Source organism: Opisthorchis viverrini, assembly GCF_000715545.1.
Source record: "Opisthorchis viverrini unplaced genomic scaffold opera_v5_242, whole genome shotgun sequence".
NCBI lineage: Eukaryota > Metazoa > Platyhelminthes > Trematoda > Opisthorchiida > Opisthorchiidae > Opisthorchis > Opisthorchis viverrini.
This window is the reverse complement of record NW_008751898.1, coordinates 263,065-287,850: the sequence shown is the minus strand read 5'-3', so window position 1 is coordinate 287,850 and position 24,786 is coordinate 263,065. Positions and strand designations below refer to the sequence as shown.

General features: G+C 44.7%; 2 protein-coding genes across 2 annotated transcripts in view; both read right to left on the bottom strand.

Annotated features, from left to right (window-relative positions):
* T265_08857 (hypothetical protein) overlaps positions 1-18,509 on the bottom strand; it is a gene marked incomplete at both ends in the record, with an annotated part of 27,221 nt that extends 8,712 nt beyond the window's left edge. The window contains 11 exons of the mRNA XM_009174774.1: positions 51-365; positions 1,854-2,030; positions 3,928-4,263; positions 5,828-5,974; positions 7,565-7,735; positions 10,090-10,620; positions 12,453-12,785; positions 13,077-13,325; positions 14,619-14,831; positions 17,112-17,635; positions 18,477-18,509. Coding sequence (XP_009173038.1) covers positions 51-365; positions 1,854-2,030; positions 3,928-4,263; positions 5,828-5,974; positions 7,565-7,735; positions 10,090-10,620; positions 12,453-12,785; positions 13,077-13,325; positions 14,619-14,831; positions 17,112-17,558 — 2,919 coding nt within the window. The remainder of the gene's footprint in view (positions 1-50; positions 366-1,853; positions 2,031-3,927; positions 4,264-5,827; positions 5,975-7,564; positions 7,736-10,089; positions 10,621-12,452; positions 12,786-13,076; positions 13,326-14,618; positions 14,832-17,111; positions 17,636-18,476) is intronic.
* Positions 18,510-21,395: 2,886 nt separating this feature from the next.
* T265_08856 (hypothetical protein) lies at positions 21,396-21,948 on the bottom strand (the record flags this gene model as incomplete). Its single annotated transcript, XM_009174773.1, has 2 exons — positions 21,396-21,587; positions 21,625-21,948. A coding segment is annotated over one exon (180 nt), but the record flags the coding sequence as incomplete, so codon positions are not given.
* Between the last annotated feature and the right edge of the window lie 2,838 nt (positions 21,949-24,786).

Sequence of the window (24,786 nt, the reverse complement as noted above, 5' to 3'; positions counted from 1 at the left end):
TTAGTCGTAGGATCATAAGAACTATGAAAAACGCTGAACCTTGCACTTACCGTAGCCGCTATTCCCTGTGGACGACTTGACTCTCCATCATCTCCTTCAAACGCCTGCGACAGTAACTCTTTTAGGCCATCCACTGTCAGCGGTTCAGTGAAACTGTCTCCATAGCTGTCGAATTCGGTATTTAAACTTTCAGCGGTTTCTGGCTTCATCACCAACAAATGATTGGGTCGCCAAGGTAGTAGCTTTCCTGCTTCAAGACAGGATTCAAGCCACGAAACGGAGACTATGTTGTACATATGCGCTGAATTACCTCCTGAACGTTTGCCACCAGGAGAGGTGCTACAGGCAGCTAGGATGTTGCGGGTCTGAAAATAAGAAAACATAAAAGGAAAAGTTCGTATACAGCCTTCCAATGGACTGTATATAGTTACTTCGAGAAGTTCTAATTAGGCAACAAGACCACATTTCACTCTTCTAGGAGAATTTCAACAGTTACTAGCTCTAGTGAGCGACGAACTGGCTTTCGAAGAAGGCCTAGACGATTAGCTATAAGTACCCCGTAGACAGCATTTCTCAGTGCAAAATACCATTACACGAAAAGACCAACATCCAATACGCTCATCCTCGAAAGATGATTATCGCACTAGCTGATCACTTGAGAGTGACGCTAGAATTACGTGTTCCATTCTAAAATTTACGGTGACAGGGTAAGCCAAATCGTTCTTTTTGAACCGGAAAACTCCCACTTTGAATATGACGTTGTCTAGTGATTCCTTTTGGTGTCCGGATATGCCCAAGCATGGTGGTCTGAAACGACTTGTGCTGAGCCATTCTTCGCCCTGTCCACAAAGCTGAGAATGACGGTTCGAACACGGCGAAGCTGAAAGCATTTACTTCTGAAATTCCGTAGACGGTTAGTGTAAGATGCGTCGATACTACTCGGGATAACAGTGTTGGATTACTGTGCACAGCTTTCCTGTTTTGCATGATCTTCGAAAAGCGCTTCACTAAAGTGGTCCAAACAAAAAACAGAGGATATTCCACAGGCACCAGCGACCGAAACCTCTAACCTCTATAGTTTCTAAGGTACACGGTCTCGAAGTGGCCAAGGGAAACCGGATGAATGACAGGTTGGTGGGCACAGGCCATCGGAGTAAAGCGATTGATGCGCGTTAAATGTGCAGGTTGCCTTCATAGAGGGTCTAAGCGATGAACAGTACACTCCAATCGAGTTAATCAGATGTGAGAATCATTTGGCTTATTCTGCTTCCGTTGACAGCGCTTGAAAATGGCCAGAAAGTTAAGCCCTTAATTCACTTTGAAAGTGCGATTGAGTGGCTGTTGTAGGCTACTTTATTCGTCATCAAATGTAGCTACATAATTAGCCCAGCCGAGGGTAGTGATTCCAATGAGATGGGGCACAAATTATTAGCAGCGTTGCTAGAACTCCGAGTAACTCACACAAAGTGTGAGTTTGTGTGTGTGAAGCTCGGAGGACGTCACCCGTTTAGTCGAAACCAGCGTGGAGTGTGTCTTATACTATGATAATCAGGAAGCTCTAAAACATCATTTCATATCAAGAATGGTGTGCTCGTGACGAATTCGAATCATTGATCTGCGAAACACCGGGATGGTGTACACATCCCAAACTGTCGGGAATTAGGATCTTCGTGAAAATAAGCAACATATTTTCAGGGCATCCATAAAAACAGAGTCTGATGGTAGTCTGACATGCCGATACAGTGGTGGTAGTCCGTAATTTTGCATCGGAATGAGATGCAACTCCCACACGAAGCAGTTACCGATCTGTAGAAAAAAAAGTTAGGATAAAAGCAATGGCCAATGAGACTCACTTTAGCCGTTAATTTATCTGCTATGATGCAAAATGTGCTCGACCGCGGATTTTGCACAACAGTACCACCAGCTGCCTTGATTTCCTGTTCCAATTCCTCTTTGTCCGCCGAGCTCATGTCCGCAGAGAATAGAAGGCAAAACTCACGATTTTCCATGAAGTTCACACTTGGAAGAAACTGGAAAATATGCAGAAGCCAACGAATAAAGTAATATAATAACGAAATCAAAAGAGAAAGTGATTCAAGGACATTGCCTAAATTTCATGCTCATATGATAAAAGAACCACACGAATGGACCGGACTTTCATGAATTCACTCATCCTTCTCCAGCTGACCGTCTCTATCCATTAAGCGAGCAATTATTGAACAACAAGTTAAACAACGAAGATTTAGCCCTGTGCAGGAAGCCAAACTGTGCTATAAAAAACACAGAAGCACCGTACGTCTGTTTCATTCTTGTTGGGAATCATCAACACTACAAATCTCAAGAAACTTCAGGGAGTCTCGAACGGCTCGTCACCGCACGATAAAGTGTACAAACTACTAACCGGGAGATCGTGGGTTCGGAATTTTGTGAGATTCGTACTGTTGATGGATCCCAATAAGGATGGAACAGGTGTACAATGCTCCTCAGCTTTTAGCACAGACTGACTTCAGTTACAGGACGAAATTTCCATTTAGATCCTCCAATGTCCTTACAGTACTACCAACGACTTAAATAGTATTTTACAAACTTCACTGATGTAAACTATAGCATAACCCGAAAACCACATGATTGTAGGAGACTCCAGAGGTGATTGCTGGAAGTGACTACGATTACGCACACCACCTTAAACTCAACACAAACACTTCAACGAAGTTTAGGGAATATTTCTTGAAAATCCAGACAAATAGTTCCCGACTATTCTTTGCTCAAGTCTGGGATCTAGTAAGAAACCGATAAAACTATTAGAAGTTACTGAAATTACCGACCTTGTTCAGTGTGGGTACCAGGACTGGCCAGATGAGTTGGGAGGAATCTTCAAAGACACTAACGGGAGAGGAGTGGATCGATGTCGCAATTATGCGCAAACGAAGGTCCAACCATACTTTGCAGCAATGAAATAGTTCTCTATACATATTAGGCATCTGAAACAAGACTTTTTCTACTATTGTGCAGTGAAACAGTCTCGGTGACCAACAAATAAGTAATGATGTTTAGTTTGTACGTTCAGAAGATGCAAGCAAAGCATGATGTGTCAACGGGTGCAGCTAAGTCGCCCAAAAAACGGGTGTAGTTCAGCTACTCGTAAGTTTGAGTAGCGTGAATGAAATGATGTTTCTGATGCCCCGACATGCATATCGTGAAGGCACCGCGGAATCCAAAAGCTAACCAGCAGGCAGTGGCTTGGTAAACGAAGGTTCAACTAAGTAGGTTATTGAAGACGATTTCCCATACCACACATAGGCACTTCAACTTCATACCGAACCTCCACCACGCCGGTCACAAAATGAAGGTTTTGTCACCCCTGGATGGTAAAACCTAGCGAGAGGGACCTGAGAATGACTGGACTAAATAACTCATCCGTTTCGTGATCACCGGTACCAATCAATTGCCTTAACCACTAATCTTGTAACCGAAAACGCTGGGCGTCTTTTTATGGGCCGTGCTACGGGGAGCATTAACTGGTATCTTCGCCTCATGAACTGCACCATCCGACGATTCCACGAGTTTGCTAAGCGATGAATATGCGATCAGTTAACGTCACGTTCACCAGTAATCCAACTTTAGGTTGTCGGTCGGCACTGGTATACTTGTGATGGTGCACCGGCTATGATCAAGTACAGTGCATCCACCCTGAAACAGTACACAATTGGGTTACGTAACGCAGAGTTGGGCAATTTTTAATAATGCAAATGTTGGGCAAGGCACTCAGCTTCCAGGAAGAATCAACTCAAAATTTAGACGGACTGAGGCATAGATACAACAGAAAAACGAATTCATCCACTGAAAATGTCGACGAACACAATAAGCAACGTCAGGTCGCTAGGAGTAGCCCGCATCTACGATACTTCGCAATCAGATTACTCTTACCAAACTTGAAGGACGCATAACATCAGGCAGAGAACGAGCCATTGCAGTGTTCTGCACGGATCTAACAGGGAGTCTCCGCTTCTTCACTGGAGTTGATGTGGCTCGTGGGGTGCTAGACCGCTTCGTGCCAACGTATAGATTACCATAACTCTTTTCATCGCTTGTAGACGTATTGTGAGTATCGGAACTCAACGACAGCTCATCCTCCAATAAGGTGGGATCATTCCGGTCACTGGGACTAGATGGTTCAACGAGGGACCGATCGATCGCATCGTTATCACTGAGTGGGTAATCACTACCCTCCAGCTTAGCAAGGCGTCTGACAGCAAGTTTACCCTGATAGGAAAAGAGCGAAAGAGAGATCCAATCGAAGTAAGTTTATTCAAACCCGTCTGGTTTATATAACGTAAACCTCAGATCTGGAAACCGTTTGACTTGTAGACTAGTTCACATCTCACTCATTCTAGCAGTAGTGACCATGTTCGTATTGATACTGTATGAACTTGCAAACTTACTAGCCTCGTTCATCACCAGCGGAGCCGGCAATCTATCAGACGCGTGCGGTTACAATGGTACCTACCGCATGTTTTGTTACCCATTGCTGTTCGCAGCAGTGATGGTAAGAATCAGGAAATATAATTTTTTCCTCATAGCAAAATGGTCATCATTGGTAGTGTGAGGAGATTTGGGATTTTTGTGGAGATTTCGTCCTGTAAGTGGAGCCAATCTATGCTGAAAACAAAACAACCTATAAGTAGCTCAGTGGAAGAATAAACTTCACCGATGAGTGAAACGTCCATCTGAGAAGTCGTTGCTCGAGGAGCCAGTCAACACGTGTGACCGCGTGATGTGGATTCCGTGATTGAAGGTTGGGCGGCGCTATATCCTGTCTAAGTGCGAGGTAATCACACTGCTGATCAGTCGCTCGTGGCCGAACGGTTAAGTGTTCAAACTACTAACCAGGAGGTCACGGGTTCGAGACTCTTCGGAGTTTCGTGAGATGCGCACTGCTGATGATTCCCAATAAGGATGAAACAGCTGTATAGTGCTTCTCGGCTTTTCAGCACAGATTTGCTTCACTTACAGGACAAACTCTCCACAAAAAATGGTCTTCATTATTTAGTCGTCTCGACTAAATTCATCGGACCGTGTGCCAGTTCCATATTCGTATTGGATGTACCAATCTCCATAGCAGTGGGGTAAATGCGGTGTAAATGGGACCGAAATTAGCCTCTGGGCGGACTGCTTCACACATGCACTAACTGTTCTTCCAAAGAGATCATTACAAGAAAAGTTGCTTGGATGAAATACGTTACGTCCAAGAAATGTGTTACCAATTGCTCAGTAAATTCAAGCAGTGGCCCTTCCTCATGGTAAATCGCGTCTTACGTGGAACGTTGTTGTGAACTCTACACAGAAGTGGTCGCATTTCCGGTGGACCTCAGTTGAGTGTTTTCTCGAGCACTTGAACAGTCAACGGCATCTTATTCCGTGCAGTTTTAAAGTCTGCTTGATCCGACCGAAATTTAGATGCTGATCACCTATGAAACGTTATTTTCCCGTGCAAATTTCCGGGTGCGTCCGAAAAAGTCGACATGTTTTCGTCCATACTGCCGAATAACTTTGAGGAATCGAGTGTGACCGTTCCTTTTGGTAGTCCTCTGTATGCATTGAATTCGCGTTGTTTTCGCAATTATCAGTTGACAGAAATTAACGAAACACATCACCACAACGGTACACAACTTGGAACCTGACAGTAAACTAATACCTGTAGTGAAACGGGCGTTGCTTATTCGAAGATCTATCCGAAGGGGCATAAATCGGGCTTCTGAAAGTTCAACAACAGAGTCATGGAGCAATAGTAAGTGCGCTCCGGCTTATGACACCTCTCTGTGCATACCTGTGTCTCTGTATTCAAGCGTACAAGTTCCTCCATTGTGAGACAGTCCTGCCATGGTTTGTCGTCTCGCACAGCGACCACACGCGGAAAGCGAGCTGTGAGGCCGGTCGCATACGAACCACTTGAAATGAGTTCGGAGGCATGTAACTAAGGTGGTAGAAAAAAGGACTACAAGGTACAAAACCTACATAGTACATCATAGCAGCAAATGACATTTACCAACAATGACAAAAAAATCCTGGATCGTACTTTCTACAGGGTTTAAGTAATCGTTCGCCCGAAAAGCCTCGAGAAAATTATCAAATCAAAATCTACTGTAGTTCAATCAATACACAACTTGGTGCGCTCCTTTCCTATAGCGATGCTACGTCAAACGTGATCGTCATTCTCATCCCCCGGATGGTTGTTTTTTGTGTTTCACTCCCAGTAAACCATTTCGTTCTAGTCTGGCATGAGGCCGGCTTCTTCTAGGCTCTCGCGTCTGAAGTAAAGAAACTCTGTTCAGTTGAACAGTATTTCCCCGAGTGTCATTTTCGCCAATAAACGAATGATAAAACAGCAAACTTGGAGTGGACACGCGGAAATTCACTAGGATGTGAGTGCAGGATGCAGAAATATACTGCCAATCACAGAAGCGCTTGGCTTGGGAGAACCTCTGATCCGGCTTATCTTGTGCTCATTTGTAGACAGCATTTGTTTGATTTGTCGATCGAAAATGGAGGAATCGGCGTATTAAAACTGGGAGTTTTCTCCTCATCAACAAATTTGAGCCACACGTAAGATAGGTCAAACTTTCGAAAAGATCGGTGACACTTTTCAGCTCACTGTATCCGGATTCTACAAGTCTAGTGATAAGTTATGTGCTTCATTAAAATTCCATTCATTGCTGAATTGTGTCGAAAACTTCTACTTCATATGCTCATTGTAGGGGGGTTCTGTATATAAGTAACGGTCACCCAAACAAGTTACATTTCTGGTGATGCCATTAAGAAAAAGGAGGCTACTTTCTGGGTACAAATAAGTAAGAAGCCAAAAGAGTTTTTTTCGGAAACCTGTTCTCGGTCATGTTGAGATATTTCAAAATTTTACGGCCGGTGGTGTGCGACTAAAGCGATGCGGTGTAGTACGGACTAGACCCTGTTGACATATCTATCGAAGGTAGTGGGAAAACACTCCACAGAATCTTCAGCGAACGTCTGCAGCTGTCACGAATGGCAGAACGGGGGAATAAACAAGAAAAATTACCGATGACTTGAGCGGATGGACGACAACTCTGTTGACAGCGAAAGCAATAGACGACCGACCACTAGGCGTCAGTCAGAAGTGAGGTTCAAATCGCATGTTTCTCATCAAACAATAGAAATTGAGGTCCTAGATTCACCAACTGACCGGAACATAGGATAACAGGCCAGATGATACAACCGCTCAACCGAACAACCAGTGGTAATCGAAGGTCTGGCCTGGCTAGCAGCACATATAGTGACGTACATGCACCCTACTCAACGTAAAGCCATTGATGCAACGCTACGCTCCATTCCGCTTTAATGATATCACCTCGGTTTGGGATTAAACGTTTGCAATCAACTCAGCAAACAAACTAATGACCATCAGCAGTTTCGACTCCTATTTAGTGACTTGTCTCAAAAGGTGCACGTAGATGTCTGAGACAATCTGTGATATATGAGTCTAAATACGAAGCACGGAACCTAAAATGCTGTTCGTGCGAAAACGTCTCACCTGCAGTGTTACCGAATGCTGCGGTGCTATCCAAACATCTGGTCGTTCGGTTGTGACTCTAAGCCATTCAGTGAATCCTGTGTTTGGGTGTTTCCGGTCGAATGGTTTCCAGTGCGGGCCAAGCTTATGATTTAGTTCTTTGAATTGTTTGACTGTAAGTCCAGCGCTGACCTAGTTGAATGCAGCAAGTATGTGGACGTTCAACATGCGTATGGGTGAAGATGTACATGGCACTAGGACGCGTTGTACGGACCAGTAATAAAAAAATTGAATATCATATGTTTTCAGCTGTGATGCCCTTTCGGTCCATAGCTAAAACGCTATTCGAGGGAAGCACGAGGATTGAGATACTGTCGTACTGTCCAAGCCTAGATAGGAGTAGTCGAAAGGCCAAGGTAGGGCTCGAACCATGCGATTTCCGGGCACCAGTTACACATCTTAAACGATGAACCATCTCGAGCTCTACCCTATTTCCAGAGCTATGCCCTAAATCAGTAAATTTTACGAGATGTAGCAGTGGGATGCAGGGATGACGTGGTTCCGTCAGCAGCTGATATGTCAAAGTGAGATCACAGTGTCATCTCCTGTAAGCCACGAAGTAAAACCCGGGCGGAATAGGCGCTCACTCTAGGGCAAGTTTTGGAGGTTACGTCGGGACTTTGTGGAAGGTAGTTGTGCATTTAGGCATGTTCATTGTGTTCGTTGGGTGAAAGCAAGCTAGCGCCTCTTGTAATCGGCACCTGGTAACAGCATTAGGACCAGGGTGGTTTGTAAGTAGTAAGCGAAACAGTGGTGGAAAACACACAGGTCGAGATCCACAAGTTGTTTAAATGCCCCAGTTTGAGTCCCGGCCACCATGCTGAGATTGGTTATTCAACGTGGAGTCCCACCCGAAGGAAGCACGAGGGCTGGGATACTGCCTAAACAGGGGAAGTCGAGAGGCGGAGGTCGGATTCGAACCACGGACCTTCCGGTCAGTAGAATCGCGCTCTAACCCCTTGGGCCATCTGGCCCCCGCTAGATGACTGAGACCCAGGGACAACAGTGACTAACAGAGTTTTCTGAAGGTGAGAAGAAGGATAGAAAGTTGAAAATTTCCCCTCATCAATAACCAGCAAGCTCCGATATTGAAGGCAGCTGGTGTGTTGTTTGCCGTCTGTCCAAGTAGTTGCCTATCGTCGAGTTCCCGAATCCCACTGTTGAGTGGTTTGTTGGATTCTTGATCGTACTGAAAATCTGTTTCCCCAAGTAAAACAATCTTCGCCGAGAAGAAGTATGTCATCGAACGAACTTTCAATTTATTACTTGTAGGAGTCGAAAACCGGTAGACTGATGCTAAAGCCATGGTCATTGACTTCAGAAGATACATCAGCACTATCTATGACGTCACCGTTACCTACAGCTCCTACTCAATAAGCGTATGGCAATCAGAAGTAGTGTGGACTTTAAAGTCAAATGACCAGCGGTCAATGTAGTATCTTGTCTGTTCCTTGCAGAAAGCCCGACAAGCTGCATTTTTTGCATTTGGAGTCAAAGTTACGATAGCCATTTCCGGTAATTATAAGTTTGTTATCGTTTATTATCATCCCAAACGAAGTCAAAAGGGACACATCCGGAGAAAATCGATTTGCACCGCATGTCCTAACACAGTTAATGAGGTAAAGTGAAGCACGCCTGTATATTGGGAAAGTACGCCCACAAGTTTCTTGCGCTCCAAAATAGAGTCAAATTTCGATTTCCTCTGCAAAACTTCAACAAATTGTCCATATTTGTCAACTTCAATGAGTAAATGCAACTTGGGACCTGATTCACACCAAGCACAACATTGAGAGCCAATCACCTATTGATATACTATATTTTCAAAGCGGTCGCTTTCTTCGCAACCGACTTTCGTAACAAACTCTAGAGGTTAGGGATTGAATGGAAAACCAAAACCACTATCGGAAAATTGATAAACGGTATGCCCCAATGGAAAACAAAATCGCGTTTTGTTTTTAGTCGCCGAGTACATATGAACATATTCCAACAATATAAATGTGAATTTCAAGCTGACGTGTAACTAACTAAGCTTGTGTGCACCGCATTACTAAAAAAACTGGCTGGTGTGTCATACATAAGTCCTCATCTCACTCCTCTAGCATAGTGGATGATAAATAACTATGAATTCAGAAATAACACTGCCTTCAAACTAAGCTAAACACTGTACACCGATGCGCCTGTTGGCAATCAGAACAACTGATTGTCATCATTCACGGACATCGTCAATTTCTGATGCCAATATTGCGAAAATTGAGTTCGAAATAACTTGGTGGTTAAGGTGCGAATCGATTGACCGGGAAGTCTGTGGTTTGAACCCGACCCCGGCATCTCGACTGCTCCTATGTCAGCTTGAGCAGCCTAGAGGTATCATAGTCCTCGTGCTTCCATAAGGTAGCATGGCAGCTAGGCACCGAAAGGGTGTTGCAGCTGAATGATTGTTAGAATTATATTATTGTCTTTACACATGACTACAAGTATAAACTTACACGGCAAAAAGAGAGAAAACAAGGTAGAGGTAAATCATCTTGTTGGTTCGAATGGTCCGGACCGCGGACAGCGCACAAGAACTGTCGTACTCGTTTACTCTGGTTGAGATGCTTGGAACCTGATGCTGAAGAAAAGTAACCCCCAACAATCAGACAATCCAAATCTTCCAGTAGACCGGATACGTAATCTGGCTTTAACTTCCACCACCCACCCCGCTGACGACGACCGGGGAGATAAGGACTTCGGCCGACTGTGAGTTTAGCCACAAGACCCTCTTGACGATAGTCCATTAGATAATCAAACACTTTGATGATGTGATCCGCCATTATAGGAACTTGGCACCAACCTGATAGGTAAATGGTGCCGTCAATCACAGGGAGTGGAGGGGGGCAGACGACCGGTGGAGTTTCTGAGTCATCGTACGTTGAGGCCAGTGGTCGCTCAGAGATGCAACTGTTGGCTGTCGGCTCTAGACCAAATACTTGAGCAAGCAAGCGCTTGCGTTCCACAACAGTTTTGTTGGTTATGACCTGAAAATTGAAGCCAAATGATGAATAAGAGACAAATGACTTAGAAGCATGGGAGGAAGTAAATAGTAACCAAGAGGAACAACCGACTTTTATTCCGAGCGGGCAGCATGCACCTCGACCATTGAAACCAATGATATCACACTAAACAATCAATCGTTCTGTAGAGATCGGGAACTAGAACGTGGACAGTGAGAAGGAGAGTGCTTTGCTGTGAACTTTAGTGGTGCTAGCTTCGCTCTGTCACTTCGACTAAAATGGCCTGAAAAAGACCCCGCACGTTTTGCATGAGTTTCAAATGGTGCGCGTCTTCGTTCACAATTCGGGGGAATAGAGCAAGAGGCTCAATGAGAGGTGAATGGGCATGCTGAACACTGAGGTTTGACTTGATACTAGGAGGGGGCAAAGGAATACGACATCACCGTAGTCGGTAGCGCCTTGAGCGAAACAGAGCGTCAAACTCACTGTCGTCGCAAAACGGAATCAAACTGTTGGCGAGTTAACGGATTCTATCTTGGAGATTACATGCCACTACCAAACGATAGACTTCCATGGTCTTTTAGCAGCGCGTAATTGTTTAGAGCAGTAACGGAGAGCTTCCCTTCTGCAGGTGTCAGAGTTTCGCAGGCATCGTAATTTCTGACCGAAATACAACTCGTAAAAAATCATAGGATCATCTGTGTTTCCCATTGTAACCCCGTTCCTTAGTGAATGGCACTGACTGATTCCTGTTCAGCTCAAGCTTACTAATCGGAAAGTTCGTGGTTCAAAACCAACCTGTCTAAGCCTGGGCAACCTAATAGTATCTCAACTCTGGTGCTTCCTTTGGGTGACGCAAAATTGTATCGCAGATAAGATGGGACATTGCTAGTTTTGTATTTTCTCGTTTTCGAAAAAAAGCTGCATGGAACGCTCAGCTGTAGCACCCTTTCGGTGCCTAACTGCCATGCCACCCGAAGGAAGCCCGAGGGCTGGGGTCTTGCCAGGTTGCTCAAGCCTAGGCAGTAGAGCCAAGAAGCAGAGGTTGAGTTGGAACCACGGACTTTCCGGTCAGTAAATTCGCGCTCTAACCATTGAGCCATCTTGCACCAGCATAGAGACTACATGCAACCCCTTAACGAAATTTATGGGTGTGCTCTACACTAAGCAAAACTGTAGACATCCATAAAGGTTTCGACACGAAGTGACTGCAAAGAAACATCAAAACCTTTCTTAGACAAAAAGCAAATTGGCTGTTTGGGTTCTCTTATCACTTTCGTGCATCTCTAAAAGTTGGTCAAAGAGATATATTCTCGCAACTAGTGAGTTTGACTCCCAACTGATTTTTTCGCTTGCTGAACAGCGATCATTCAGTGTCATTCATTAAGGATTGGAGCTACGATGCGAACAACGGATGGCCCTATTGTATCACGGAGTGTGTAGTGACTATCTGTTCGAAATGCGAACACTGGACCAAGCTTGAATCGGTCAGCTAACTGATTTTCTCAAGCTAACGAAAACCAAAGTTATGCACGTGCAAGTAAAGTCAATTCTGTCCAGCTGGCCACAGGCAAACAGGTATTGCATATGTAAAACATGTTAAATGTTCTGGGAACTTTTGAAAATCTCATGTATGTTCTGCTGTTGTTGGACCAATGTCGGTCAGCTTCTTTATGGTCGACTTCTTTTTGAGAAAGCATATATTGTGTCCTATCTCAAGCAGTCGGTTATCGTTCGTCGACCGTGGTTCCGTCCGTGTCAGATATTAATAAAACAGTTTTATCCTTCCTTTCTCGTTTAGCATGCACCGAAAGTGACTATCTATAGCTCTTATTGTTGAAGTCATTCAAACTCACTTCTCCGTTTAAATAGAGTAAATCAAACACAATCAAACAGGGCTGATAATTCTCTGCATCCTCAGCGGACAGTGGTGGGTTGCGGAATAGATCGCTGTCCAGGTGGCTGCGCTTGACATCGAAGCCCGTAGTTTTTGGCATTATCACATCCGTCCAGGTGTTGTAAGCCATCATCTCTCCGTCGATTATGCAACTTTGAACATGGGAAGCGAAAGCTTTGTGGAGCCGTGGTGTAAGTGAGCCTATATCCTGATCTCCATCGGCACCGTAGCTCGCAGTCCATTCCAAGCAGTTACGGGACCAATAGCGATATGAGGTGCCGGATTTGTGAACCTGGAGGAAGAGACGCAGATTGTGATTAACGAAGCTCTGTAGGTTAGGGAAGATTTCGCCATATCCATATAACACGATACAACACAACAAATGTTGAGAGGATCCAAACAGGACTAACTGTATGCTGGCGCGACCAGTCTGACCGCTCACTTCACATCCAAAACTAATAAACTGAGAGCGTTGTGGGATCGGTGAGGAACCGTATGTGGAAATTTATCAACAAAGGTGATGGAAGGATTTGAACTACGAAAGATGGTGACGAGCAAGCCCTTGACCGGAAATTGTAGTTACCTGAACCCTCTCACCATCATACTTGGTCTCCAACATCAGGCCCAATTCTGTTGGAGCAGTCCCACCGAGGGTGCACAAAGCTAGCGCAGATGCGCAAAGTAATTCTGGGGAATCGGAGCGTTCACAAAGCATCGGTCGAAAAGGGACGAATAAGTTGACTGTTGCTCCGTCTTGACTAACCGATGATAATGACGAAGGTGAGACTTTTGGATCCAGATCCGCAATGCGTTGACAAAGCAAAGTCAGGTCCTATGTGAAGCATTTCGAAAAGAATGGAACAAAAGTATAAAACAGGTAGTTATAGAAATTACCTTAAAACCCTATGATAATAAACTAGTGAAGAGGGTTATGTATACAGTTTGAGAAACTGTAACTTCCATTTTGGGTCATGGGGGCAGCTGGCATTCAGGAGAACAGTATGGAGAATGGCTTTCCAAGCAGAAGCGAAAATTTTTGGGACGCTACGGGTCGCAATGCTGGAAAACAAACAAACATTCAGAAAGGGTATAACTTCCTCAATGCAGCGTCGACCATTTCAGACTGCACAACATGTGGACACACGCACCTTAGTAGAATCGGCTTTGGGGGCCACCAGCATACTTGCCGGTCCGTGTGATAAACGTAATCTATTGGAATCTAGGTAACATTACATTCTTTAATAACTACCCGCTCGACGGTATCACCCTAAAGATGACAACATTAACCACAAGGTTAATAAAATACCGCCATGTTATCCACTAGTATTCTGACGCTGATAATACTTGAATTGTGCTGTACCGAGAAGCGTGCGGTTTAGGCTGAAACTTAAAGGAATTGACAGATAACGTCGGTACCTCGATGATAAACACGCAACTGATACTGGTACACAATCCTATATTCTCGTGTTTAGGCCGGCCCAAGGATTGCGGCAGGTTTCTGCAAGTTTGCCTCCCGATCTTCCTCCCTCGGGGTTACATTGACGCCAACAGCTTGCGCGCAAGGCTACATTTGGCTCCGCGCCGTTTGTGACTTCTTACTATGCGTGTATTTCCGGTGCTACGACTGCTGTTGACTGGCCAGTCCGATTCTGATGTCAGTCATTCACACAAAGAGGGAGAAGACAGCCCAGGCATTAGCAATGAAGATTAAAGCTACCGATAGCAAATGAAAAGGGGAGGTACATAGAACTCGATGTGAAGTTCACCTCGGACTTCATTCTTTGAGCATAACCAAAAGTTCACGGAAAAACCAGGCCAGTCTCATTCACGGTCAAAGTTACATCGTTTCGTTGCTGGAGATATGTCCACAAAGAATATCTATATACTGTTCAGATTCATCAAGAAAAGATGCGTGCCGATGCCTGTTGCTTCGGAGTAAGTATGCTGGCAATCTGTCCCGACTAATGAACGTCGGGCTTTAAAAAAGCAGAGCCAATGTACACAAACAGACAAAGAACAAGACCACCATTATCATCTACAATATGACATCAGTGTACAACACTGACGCTTCGGCAGCGGAGCTAAGAAAAAGATAGTAAAAATGATCCTACCTAGGCATACTGACCTGCGTCACATCCCAAAGATCAGGTGCTGCGGGATGCAGACAATGCAGAACATTTGCGGCAGTCATTCCACACCCAGAATCACGTCGTACAACCAAACGTACAAGCCATTTGTGCTCCAACGCCGTAGCTGAACGCATAAAGTTCTGCATCGTGCTGAGTCGCTCGTCCGCAGACTGCGCACCAGCGAGTTTATCCAGAAGTTCATTCACGTCCTGAAATAAAAAAACAGATGGAACCCCACACTCACGTAGACCAATCAGTCACTGCAAAACTTCTTAAACCCACGTGAGACAACGGGGTATTAGTACCAATTACGGTTGAATCGCGTGTTCCCGAAGGATTGTTAATCCCAATGAAGAGCCTCAAAACATCCTGCAGGTAGAGCTTTTTCCCATCCAAAGGATATTCCTCTCGAACCCTAACAAAGCTTCCCTTCCACAGTGATGTAAGATGTAATAAGAATGCAATATACACACGCAGCATAAAAATATAAATATCAGTGCACCTTGTTTATATTGAGGCAACAGATTTCGATAACAGCCATTTATTACTACAACAGTAGCTTATGGATGCATTGACTAGGGGCCGAGATGTCCTGGAGTGAACGCCCTCCCAACATCAAGTTGAGCCACCCTTATATTTAAATGATACTAATTTAGGATTACTGACAAATTATCTTGGAGGTAGGTTACTTTAGGAAAAAAGGGATGTCACAAGACAAACTGTACGCGCAACCCAATATCGATTAGGTCACCTCAGGAGGAATGGAGAAATGAGTTAGAAATGGCGAAATGGCATTCCTACCAACCAATAAAAAGCATACCCACTTCAATCGACCGCATGTTAACACTGACATAATTCCACCAGCCGTTCATGTAAAACATGCATTCACAGATTCATCAAAGGGCAACAACAGTTGAAAAAAACAGTGAAGGCATTCAGAGGGAAGGAGGGGTTTTCGAAGATTAGTGCCAAAATAAACAGACGTTCTGAGTCAATGGGCAAACATCAACCTACTCAAATGAAGCAGGATGGTCTCGGGCGAATTCTGTGGATAAATCAGAATAGTTTGTCGCCACTGCACCACTCTAAAAGTGCGCACACTTAATAGGAACCATACTACGAAATGGCTACCAGGGAAGATTCTTTTGAAAACAGTCTGAAAAAATCTAGAGCGGACCCGGTCGTAACTGTTAAAAAGCACGAGTATTTCTTGAATTTAAGGGAAGTTACATACTCGAAAACAGCAAACTGAAGCTAACAACCGATTCTAATCGCACATTCCCAGTCGCAAGCATAAGCTGGTCTACTTTGGCTCTGCGACTCCAAACAAGCGACCCTTTTGCACCCCATAGCAACTACCAGTTCAAATGCAATTACAATATCACTCGCATCGATGGGACAGACCGCTGTCTCCCAAAATGTATGGTACGTAACCTTGTGAGTAGTTTCCCTTGAGAAAATACACTGCGATATTTCGAATATCGTATAAACTGAAAAACGAAGCGGTCTTTGTGCAGCACATTCTTCAGTTTGCAAATGAGTGTATTTGTTTGGTACGCACTGAGACAGTGGTTACTTAGCGGTTAGTCCGTAGCACGAAACCTCGCATACTCAACTGCTAGACATCCGATGGTCATTTCGTTGACCCCAGACAATCGTTACCATTAGAGCCCGGATTCTAATGCTGATTAAGCTAAGAAATTAGGTTCGATATGAGCGAAAAAGCTGTTTACTCAGAACATCTGTCGAATCTAGAACTAATTTCCAACTGTCTCTCGCTCGCCCTGGATTCCATCACATATTTTCCCCAGTTGTTGCTACCATGTGGCAAAGCTGCAAACGCATAACTGTAGGTGAACGGTTGATGGAGATGAAAAAAGCGCCAACATGTCGTCAGTTCTGTTTTCCCACAGCTTTGATGTAGGGCTTCAGATTTTGAAAGTTTACACAGACCGAAGAAAGAATAAAAAACGAGTGCAGATCATTGTCACGAGTCAGAAGAATAGGACCTCAGTCCGCTTACGTGACTGCATCTCATTTTCTTATCCGTCGGACTTCTGATGCTGGATTTCTGTATTCAGATTTCGATTCTGCTGTATTCGATTATCAGATTGCAGGTGTAAAAGCGTGTCGGGACTTGTGGAAATTAGAGTTTCGCCGAAATCTGCTTTCTCCAAAGTAAGCATGCGACGAAGCGACTGTACATACAAAAAAGCATCATCATCATCATCAACGACAGCATGACATCAGTGCTCAACACCGATGCTTCACTGCCGTACAACCATGACTTATTTGAAAGCCTTATTGTAAAGAAAAAGCAAGAAGAGCTCAAGGAAACCAAAATGCTGATTCTCAACCATTAATTTGTGGTATCAAGAAGGATTTGTATCTTTTTCTGTCTTCAGATAAATAAAAAGGAAAACAACGGAACCGCTGTTATGTGAAAAAAAGTCGGCGAAGGCGCACCCTGGGTGTAAAGTAGCACTCACCTTTAAATTCAACACACTGTCTTCCCTGCAGCGATTCCGAACAACGTCAAAAACCAAGTCTGCAAAATCAGCATTTCTTGTCAGGTTTGTTGACTGTCCGGTCGGATGCATGAGACTTTGAGCAACAGGACCCGTACTAGCTATGCCAAAAGCTTTAATATATAATCTGGACAGAGCGGTTTCCCGTAATCCATAAGCCGGTCTAGCCCGATCAAACTGAGGAAGCATTAGTCTCAGAAGTGGGTAGAAACTTGCACGACCAGCCCCAGCACGAGTGTCAGCACCGGGTAAACCAAAATACTGTGTTTCCCAGAGAAGAATGAATCGAGCCAGTACAGCCTTTTTCGCCTTGGCAACTTTCAACCCTCTTAGCTTGTCCAACAGGTGGCAAGAGGTGGAGAACGATACATGTTTCGCGATACGGTCACCCTCGGATACCACGTCCATTGGTTTGTACGGCCAGTAACCTTCGAAAAATGGTGCGTTACGGGTTCGGTATGCGGTCTGTCACATCTGGCGATCAACTGCGGGTAGGAAGGAGTTTTTCAGCTAGTGAAAATTCAATGTACAGATGTATTGCAGGTAGAGAACAGATAGAGCACCGCACACTTTAACATACAACGGGTAACAGTATCTTCAATAGTTCGATAAAACACACGTCAGAAGCAGCACTCGAGCCTTGAAGAGAATACATGATGAAAAAGTTGATTGGGTGAGACGAGGGGGAGACGGAAAGGAGTGTTTCTCGAACCATGGAGGTTAGGCGGATTTCCTTTTGAAAGGTACTGCCCATCTTCCATATACGATACGATCAGTGCTCGATCGCTGTAACATACTTCATCATAGTGCTCTGATACGAAAATCCGGACACCTTGAGCGCTCGGAGTTTCACTAACAGCATCAACGAAGCAATACATGACCAATATCGAGGAACACGAAGACTCCGCGCTAGCATGCATTTGGACAGTGTCTTTAACTACACAGTAAGTAAACAGATGGCAGATTCGCGTACTCTAGAAAGGCATGGTGAAGTGAAAGGCAGTGAGCTCTGATAAGCTCACTTGTTTCGTTTTTGCAATATTGGTTACCACCACGCGATGATTATCAAGCTAAAAATAAAATCGCTCAAATTCACCGGCCCCTAGAGTCAGATCTGTCCTGCAGCCGGTGAGAAACACCAAGGATGAAAATCTAACTGATAAGCTAAGCTTAGAAGCAACAGATTAGTCAGGAAGGGAAGCGACCATGAATCTACACAGCTTAGTCCTCAAGCGCCAAACAAAAATGAAACTCAAGTTCACATGGATAGCAAGGGAGATGGACACTTGGGTGACAAACTCTTAACTTAGAAGCCGATCGACTTACCTAACCATGACGACATCGCCATCTCTAAACGGTCCCATCAACTCTAATGCGCGTCGTGATTTATCCAGGCTACAGTAAAAAGAATCGGCAGCCAATCATCTAAAAAGCACGCAACCAAGTCTTCGGTTTTAATTAGGTTCGTATTTGACGGGAAAATCTCCCAAAGAGATGTCGGCATTGATCATTCAATATAGAACATCCAACAACGTGCTTGAAGTTGTTAACTTCATTGGTTTGTTATTCCTGGACATGGTCGACCTGGTCAAAACTGTTTCACACGGGTTTAGTTTGTCACAGCGAATCGACTGTGAAAATTCATACGCATTGAATGGCATTGATTATGGCTAAAAATGCTATAGTACAGGTCATATCAGCCCAATTCACTCTCATTGTTGATTTTTTCGACTCCATGTGGTTCCACACCGCATCAGACTGCCGGCAGTTTCTCGCTGCTATTATCGCCACAAGAGTATAACACACCGAGGGACATCGTTGCTCGATATTTCACCGCCGACAGGTGCTCAGCAGCAATTCGCCAAAAGGGGTTTTGGGAAAAACAGAGCTCATCAAGGATTAACACGGTAGAAGAGGCTGAGATTGCTCAGTGTCTAAAGCGCGAACTTACTGACGGGAATATCCGTGGTTCGAACCAGATCCCTGCCTCTCGACTTCCCCTTTCTAGGCGTGGGCGACTTGATAGTATCCCAGCCCTCGTGCTCCCTTCTGGTGGCATGGTAGTTAGGCACCAAAATGGTGCAGCAGCTGGATAATTTTTTAACGATGAACTGTAGGATCCACTCAGTACCAGTACCCAAGCAACGTGAAATCGAAGCTTTGCATGAGTCCATAGGGGATATTTCGATGGTAACCCACAAATACATCGCAAGCCAATCCATTACTGACCAAAGTATCACTAATGCCAGCAGGGTAATACAGTTTGAATGAAAAATTTGTGACAGACTGTGCGACATAGAACAGACTGATCGGTACAAGCTACACAACACTCGTCAGTACTTAAAGTTGCTGCCACCAGCATACGCTCAGCAGCAGTAGCCCACGCGAAACTAAAGGACATGGAAACCGAGGAGGCAAACCGAACACAGGCCATCGTGAATGACTGCAAATGGTAATCGGTCTGATGAACCAGTAGAATGGTATTGAGTAATATGTAGAATATATCGATAACGTATAACGCACGTCTTGGTCAACCAATGGCACCGCTTAGTCTTTTCAGGCATCCAATTCGTTTAGCTTCAAAATTCCCTAGCGGTATGGGTTATCAGCAAAATCCTCCCCACAGTACAGCGGTTACAGACCCATCAGTATGTGACCATAAATAGCTACAAGTATTTTTTATTATTCTATAGTAAAATATTCTGACAGCTTGGCAACAAAGTGGTCTACGATGAATCAACTACGATCAACTTAGCGATCACCATCAACAACAACGCAGCTCACTTCCGAGCAAGGCCTACTGTCGATCGGTAGTTGGTTGGTATGGCCCTATAAAACGTCCCTTGATTTACCGTTCGTTGCGGAGAGAGACACATCGCAAGCCCGTTGTCATGCTCATCCCAGCAGAGGAACAGTAAGATTGTTAGGTTTTACTCAGGTGACACTGGCTACATTTGAATAATGTAGTTGATGAACACAATACAATACTACTCGTAAAAGTTGACTTTTGGTAGGGTAATCTCTTCTATGGAATGTTCTCTTCAAGTGGCATTCAATGGTAAAAGAAAATTCGTGCTGAAAGAAATCGTTCCATTGTGCAAGCATTTCCCTTCTAATGGGAATCACTATGTTTTTAGTAAGTAGATACTATTGTTATCGTGGACATACTCCTGCTTTTTGGGTGAATAAAATATGCGGACCCGACTTTTTCACCTTGCAAGATCAAACCTGCTGCTAATCAGCACGTCGTTACACCCGCTTAAGTTTAATGGTAGGGACTGAAATGGCAATAACCACCACTTATCGATTATGCATTCTAATCAAACAGGCCATCAGCCACGAACCAACCAACCTTTTTCCCCTGTTAATAACACGCCCCTTGTCCTATTCACCCTTAGGAGATGCAGTGCGTATACTTGGCGGACAGACACGTAGCATAAGGACTTTTCCGAAAAGACAGATTTTCTTCAGGCGAAAAAGGTCGTTCTAGTGGAGCGGGTCAGCCGGCGTACATTACTCCTGCGACTCAAGAAAAGAAGTGCTGTTTGCAGTCAGCGTCCTTTTGGAACCCGAAAAATTAAGTTCTAAGGCGTTTTGCAGACGATTGTGGGGAATCGCTCAGTGCATGCCACTGAGTTGACAAATGCCTGATTGATGCAACCGACTACTTAAAAAATGAATACGCCTGTGCATAGTCAGCTCAGTGGCTAAATAAACACAGGAATGAGTGCACAGAAACACGTTAGACAGAGATAAGCACAAATCAACGAAGCAAAGAACGAGGGGCTATAATAGCTAATCTAAATGCTGGAAACTGCATGCACAAAGCATTTCGCGGCAAACTTTTAATACAATTCGAATACATTCCGTTATATCAATCATTAAAAAAAACGGAATTCTCGCCCATCAAACCCAAACAACCTGGTATAATCATAAAGCACGAACGCACTCTATGGACATTTATACAAAACACATGTTCCATCTCCTAAAATGTGTGAGATATGCACAATTTCCCAGTGCGCTTGTGCCCCGGATACCCATTCAACTTTTGAAAAATTTTCAGCTCCTTGGGTATGGCCCGCATCAGAAAGAACAGTTACTGTAAGTGGCGCTTCTCCCAACAACCGATTTTATTTTGTAGTCGCAACAGCAAGCATATGGCAAACACGATTGAAATCAAACGTTTTATTGCAAAGAATTATGTACAAAGGGTATGAAAAAATAGATCCTTCACAAAGGGAATTCAGGCGACTGGATCCAATGGCCTGTTAAAACCACCACGGCGATTCATATACTGTCGATACTTGCGTTGCTTCGTGATATTAGCCACATAGATCGAATTTCCTATTACATGTTTGCCTTTGGTGGAGTCAAAATCGCAAAATCCCATGATACGCATCATTTCTTTTTGCTCCTCTGTCATATTTTCATCAGTACCTAAAAGTCACAAGTCATAGAATGCATAAAAGTTTACCGTTTGTCGCCGGATTGTTGTTTGTTTCTTCAAGTTCATCAGCAATTTGCCGGGGGCTGGACGACCGAGAGCGCGGCGGGGCTAATTGTGGAGAACGAGAGCGGGATCGATAGCGATCAGGATCCCGACGTTCATGCCGCCTTCGCCGCTCTCGATCTCGTTCCCGGTCACGCCTGTGTCGGTCCTCACGATCGAAATCATAGTCTCGGTCTCTTCGATAAGGTTCTTCACGCTCAAGATATAGGTCTTCACGGTGCCCATGTTTTCGTTCACGAGGGCGCTCGCGCGATCGCGATCGTGGCCGCCTCTCTCGGTCTGTTGGAAAATATAAAAATCGGTAGCTACTGACTCCTCTGGTGACCAGTGTGTACCAGTAGAAAGATCTACTGACAGATGGATTAAACACAGCGGTTTCCTCTACAGAAATAAAGTTTAACATTAAAAGGCGTAGAGCTCTAATAATACGTCAAACTAGTCAGAATCGCAACTCATTACAAACTTTTGTTACACACCATTGTGGGTCAGCATCCGTCTCCGGGTTGGTGTGTTACACTGACCTAAGTTTATGGACACCCATGCACACTGTGTAATGATATATACTATTTGTGCTCAGCTGCATGCGCATTCTCCTGAACACCCTGTACGAGGTGTGAACCCGAGAGAATAAGACTGAAGCGTGAAAAGATGGGAAGTTTTAATGCTATTAGCATATCCAACTGTCCAGTTGTTGACTCAAGCGGGTACAACCAAACAGATGAGCTACACAATGCACGTAAAGCCGTCTGATGGCCCGCATCACCCAGGAGGCGTAGCCCAGAAACAAATGTACGTCTAGCTAATGCTAGGTCTACACAACAATCGTGGTACAGTGGTTAAAATCGTGGACTCCTGTCCAGACGATCCGAGTTCAAGTGCCAGCATTGGATGCCGGCTCCCCGTCTTGAAATGTGTACAGTGCTGTTTCACCAATAAAGACATAAAAAGAGAGTGACTAACTGCCACTACTAGCACTACTATGCGCTTACCATTTCGGAATGTCCAACGTGTTGGTGTGCGCATAAACAGAATAAAATGAGTATACAGAATCTGGAATAGCAGCCACACCCTGGTTCAATTTTCCGTCTGAGTATCCGAAGCTAGTGTTCCCAGTAGGACCACCGAGGGTACATGGTGCATTGAACACCCAAAAACAAGCAGAAAATGCACGAGGCGTCGTACTTAGGGCCTATATAACGATAACACTCCACACACCGGGGACGCCTTCTGACAAGGCCACTGGCAACTACTATTCGAACATGATAGACCGTTAGATGCACATATCCGACTAATCAAAGCTAGCTTTGATGCCAGACAAGCTCCGGTCACGTCTTCTGTCGAATCACGTCTGAGTTATGCCTATTGGTCATTGCATCGCTTAATTATGAGTAATAAGGCTATTCTGTCTACAAAAATCATAGCTCAAAATAATGTAACGAAAATAACAAAACGTATGCGAAACAGACTTGAAGTAGCAATAAAAGCAATACTTGACCCTTGCGGAATGAATTTCGATCTCTCTCTCCCTCTCAAATGGAGAGTGAACCATGGAGGAATTAAGTTACATTAGACGGTATCCGGATACACTACCATATTGTTCAGCTCTAACACCCCTTCGGTACACCTGTGCGCCCCGAAGGAAGAATAGGAGATGAGTTAATGTCAGGTTGCCGAACAGTAGACAGAAGTGGTCCGGATACTGAGGTTCGGTGCAAATCACGGGCCTTCCGGTTAGTAAGTTTATGCCTTTACCATCGGAACATCTGGATTGTCTGCGTGCTTCTGCGGCACGTCACACATCGGTCTTGGGAGAGGAAAGGGTGCAAACAAAGGAGATCTGTTGACGAATTTGACCAAGAATACGGACGCTAAAGTTGAAGAGGTTTCTTGGTATCAGTAGTGCATGTAGGTCTTATTTTCCCGGATAGGTGCTAAGAATCGGCGCTGAATTTATAGAACCACAAACAGATGGGGTTGTATTGGCATAGGTAACAGCAGGGTAAACTGAAAACTACTCGCTGCTCCGAAGATGCGCGCGCAAGTCATTCCCAAACTCTGATTTCGTTGACCAGAACGATAATCCTTCTCACACAACTTCCAGTTCGGAACATCCATTTACTTTTTATCGACGATTAAGGGCAAGCAAACGTTGGTATGATGACGCAATATGCGAGTCCCCTCCAACCGTTCGTCGTAATCACAAATTCAATGTCTTCCAGAGGAAGTATACGAGCCGGACACCGTCATGATTTCTTTTTACCAAGTGTAGCCCTTTTTCTGGAAAAGCCTCCTGAATCGACGGCATGTACTAGGAACGTCCACACAGTCAGGCGAACTCTGGACCGAATATTCACCCAGCTAGTCCTCCCGAAGTACTGATTACAAGTCCCCGCTTGCAATCCCTCGCCCAATTCCTCCATAGTATCCCCATTTATCTAGCAGTATTTTCATTACCCTTGCCCATTGTGCTATGACCTGGTGTACCGAATAACTCCAATCGCCGTTCAGTTATAACACCATTTCGGTGCGCGTCGTGACAGCACCTGAGTCCAGATAACCTAGTTTTGGGGATATAAGTCAGTTATTACCACAACCTCGTAAACAATATCTCGTATTCGTCCATACGAATTGGGCAAATTGTTTCCGAGGTTGTAGTAATAAACTCAGCCATTAGACTATACTAACCCCAATCATACTTACCAGCCCTCATATTGCGGGACATCTGCTCCCTCTACCTACGGTTACTCAGCCTGGAACTGCGAGCAGTAACGAAAACACCTCAACTCCGAATCCACTAGCCTCCAGCTTCTTACCCGTGCACACGTCCACTAAAACTCATATTGCGCGTACTCCAACTTACCACCCTTGTATTATCTCGAACCTAATACTGCAGTGCACATAACTCACCTCGTGGCATCGGAGTGAACAACTGGGGTACGCGAAAAAAAACGGCCCGAAAGAGAGAACTGCGGGCACCGGGGTAAAGCCAAGCGGTGCCAGTGGGACCGAGACAACCAATCAGATTGAACCAATCAGATCAACGCAATCGATTCCCGCTGGAAGTTCGGAGTGGGTGCAACGGGCGCATGGCATGTAGGGGTGGACTCGCATCACTTGGCTCCAGAT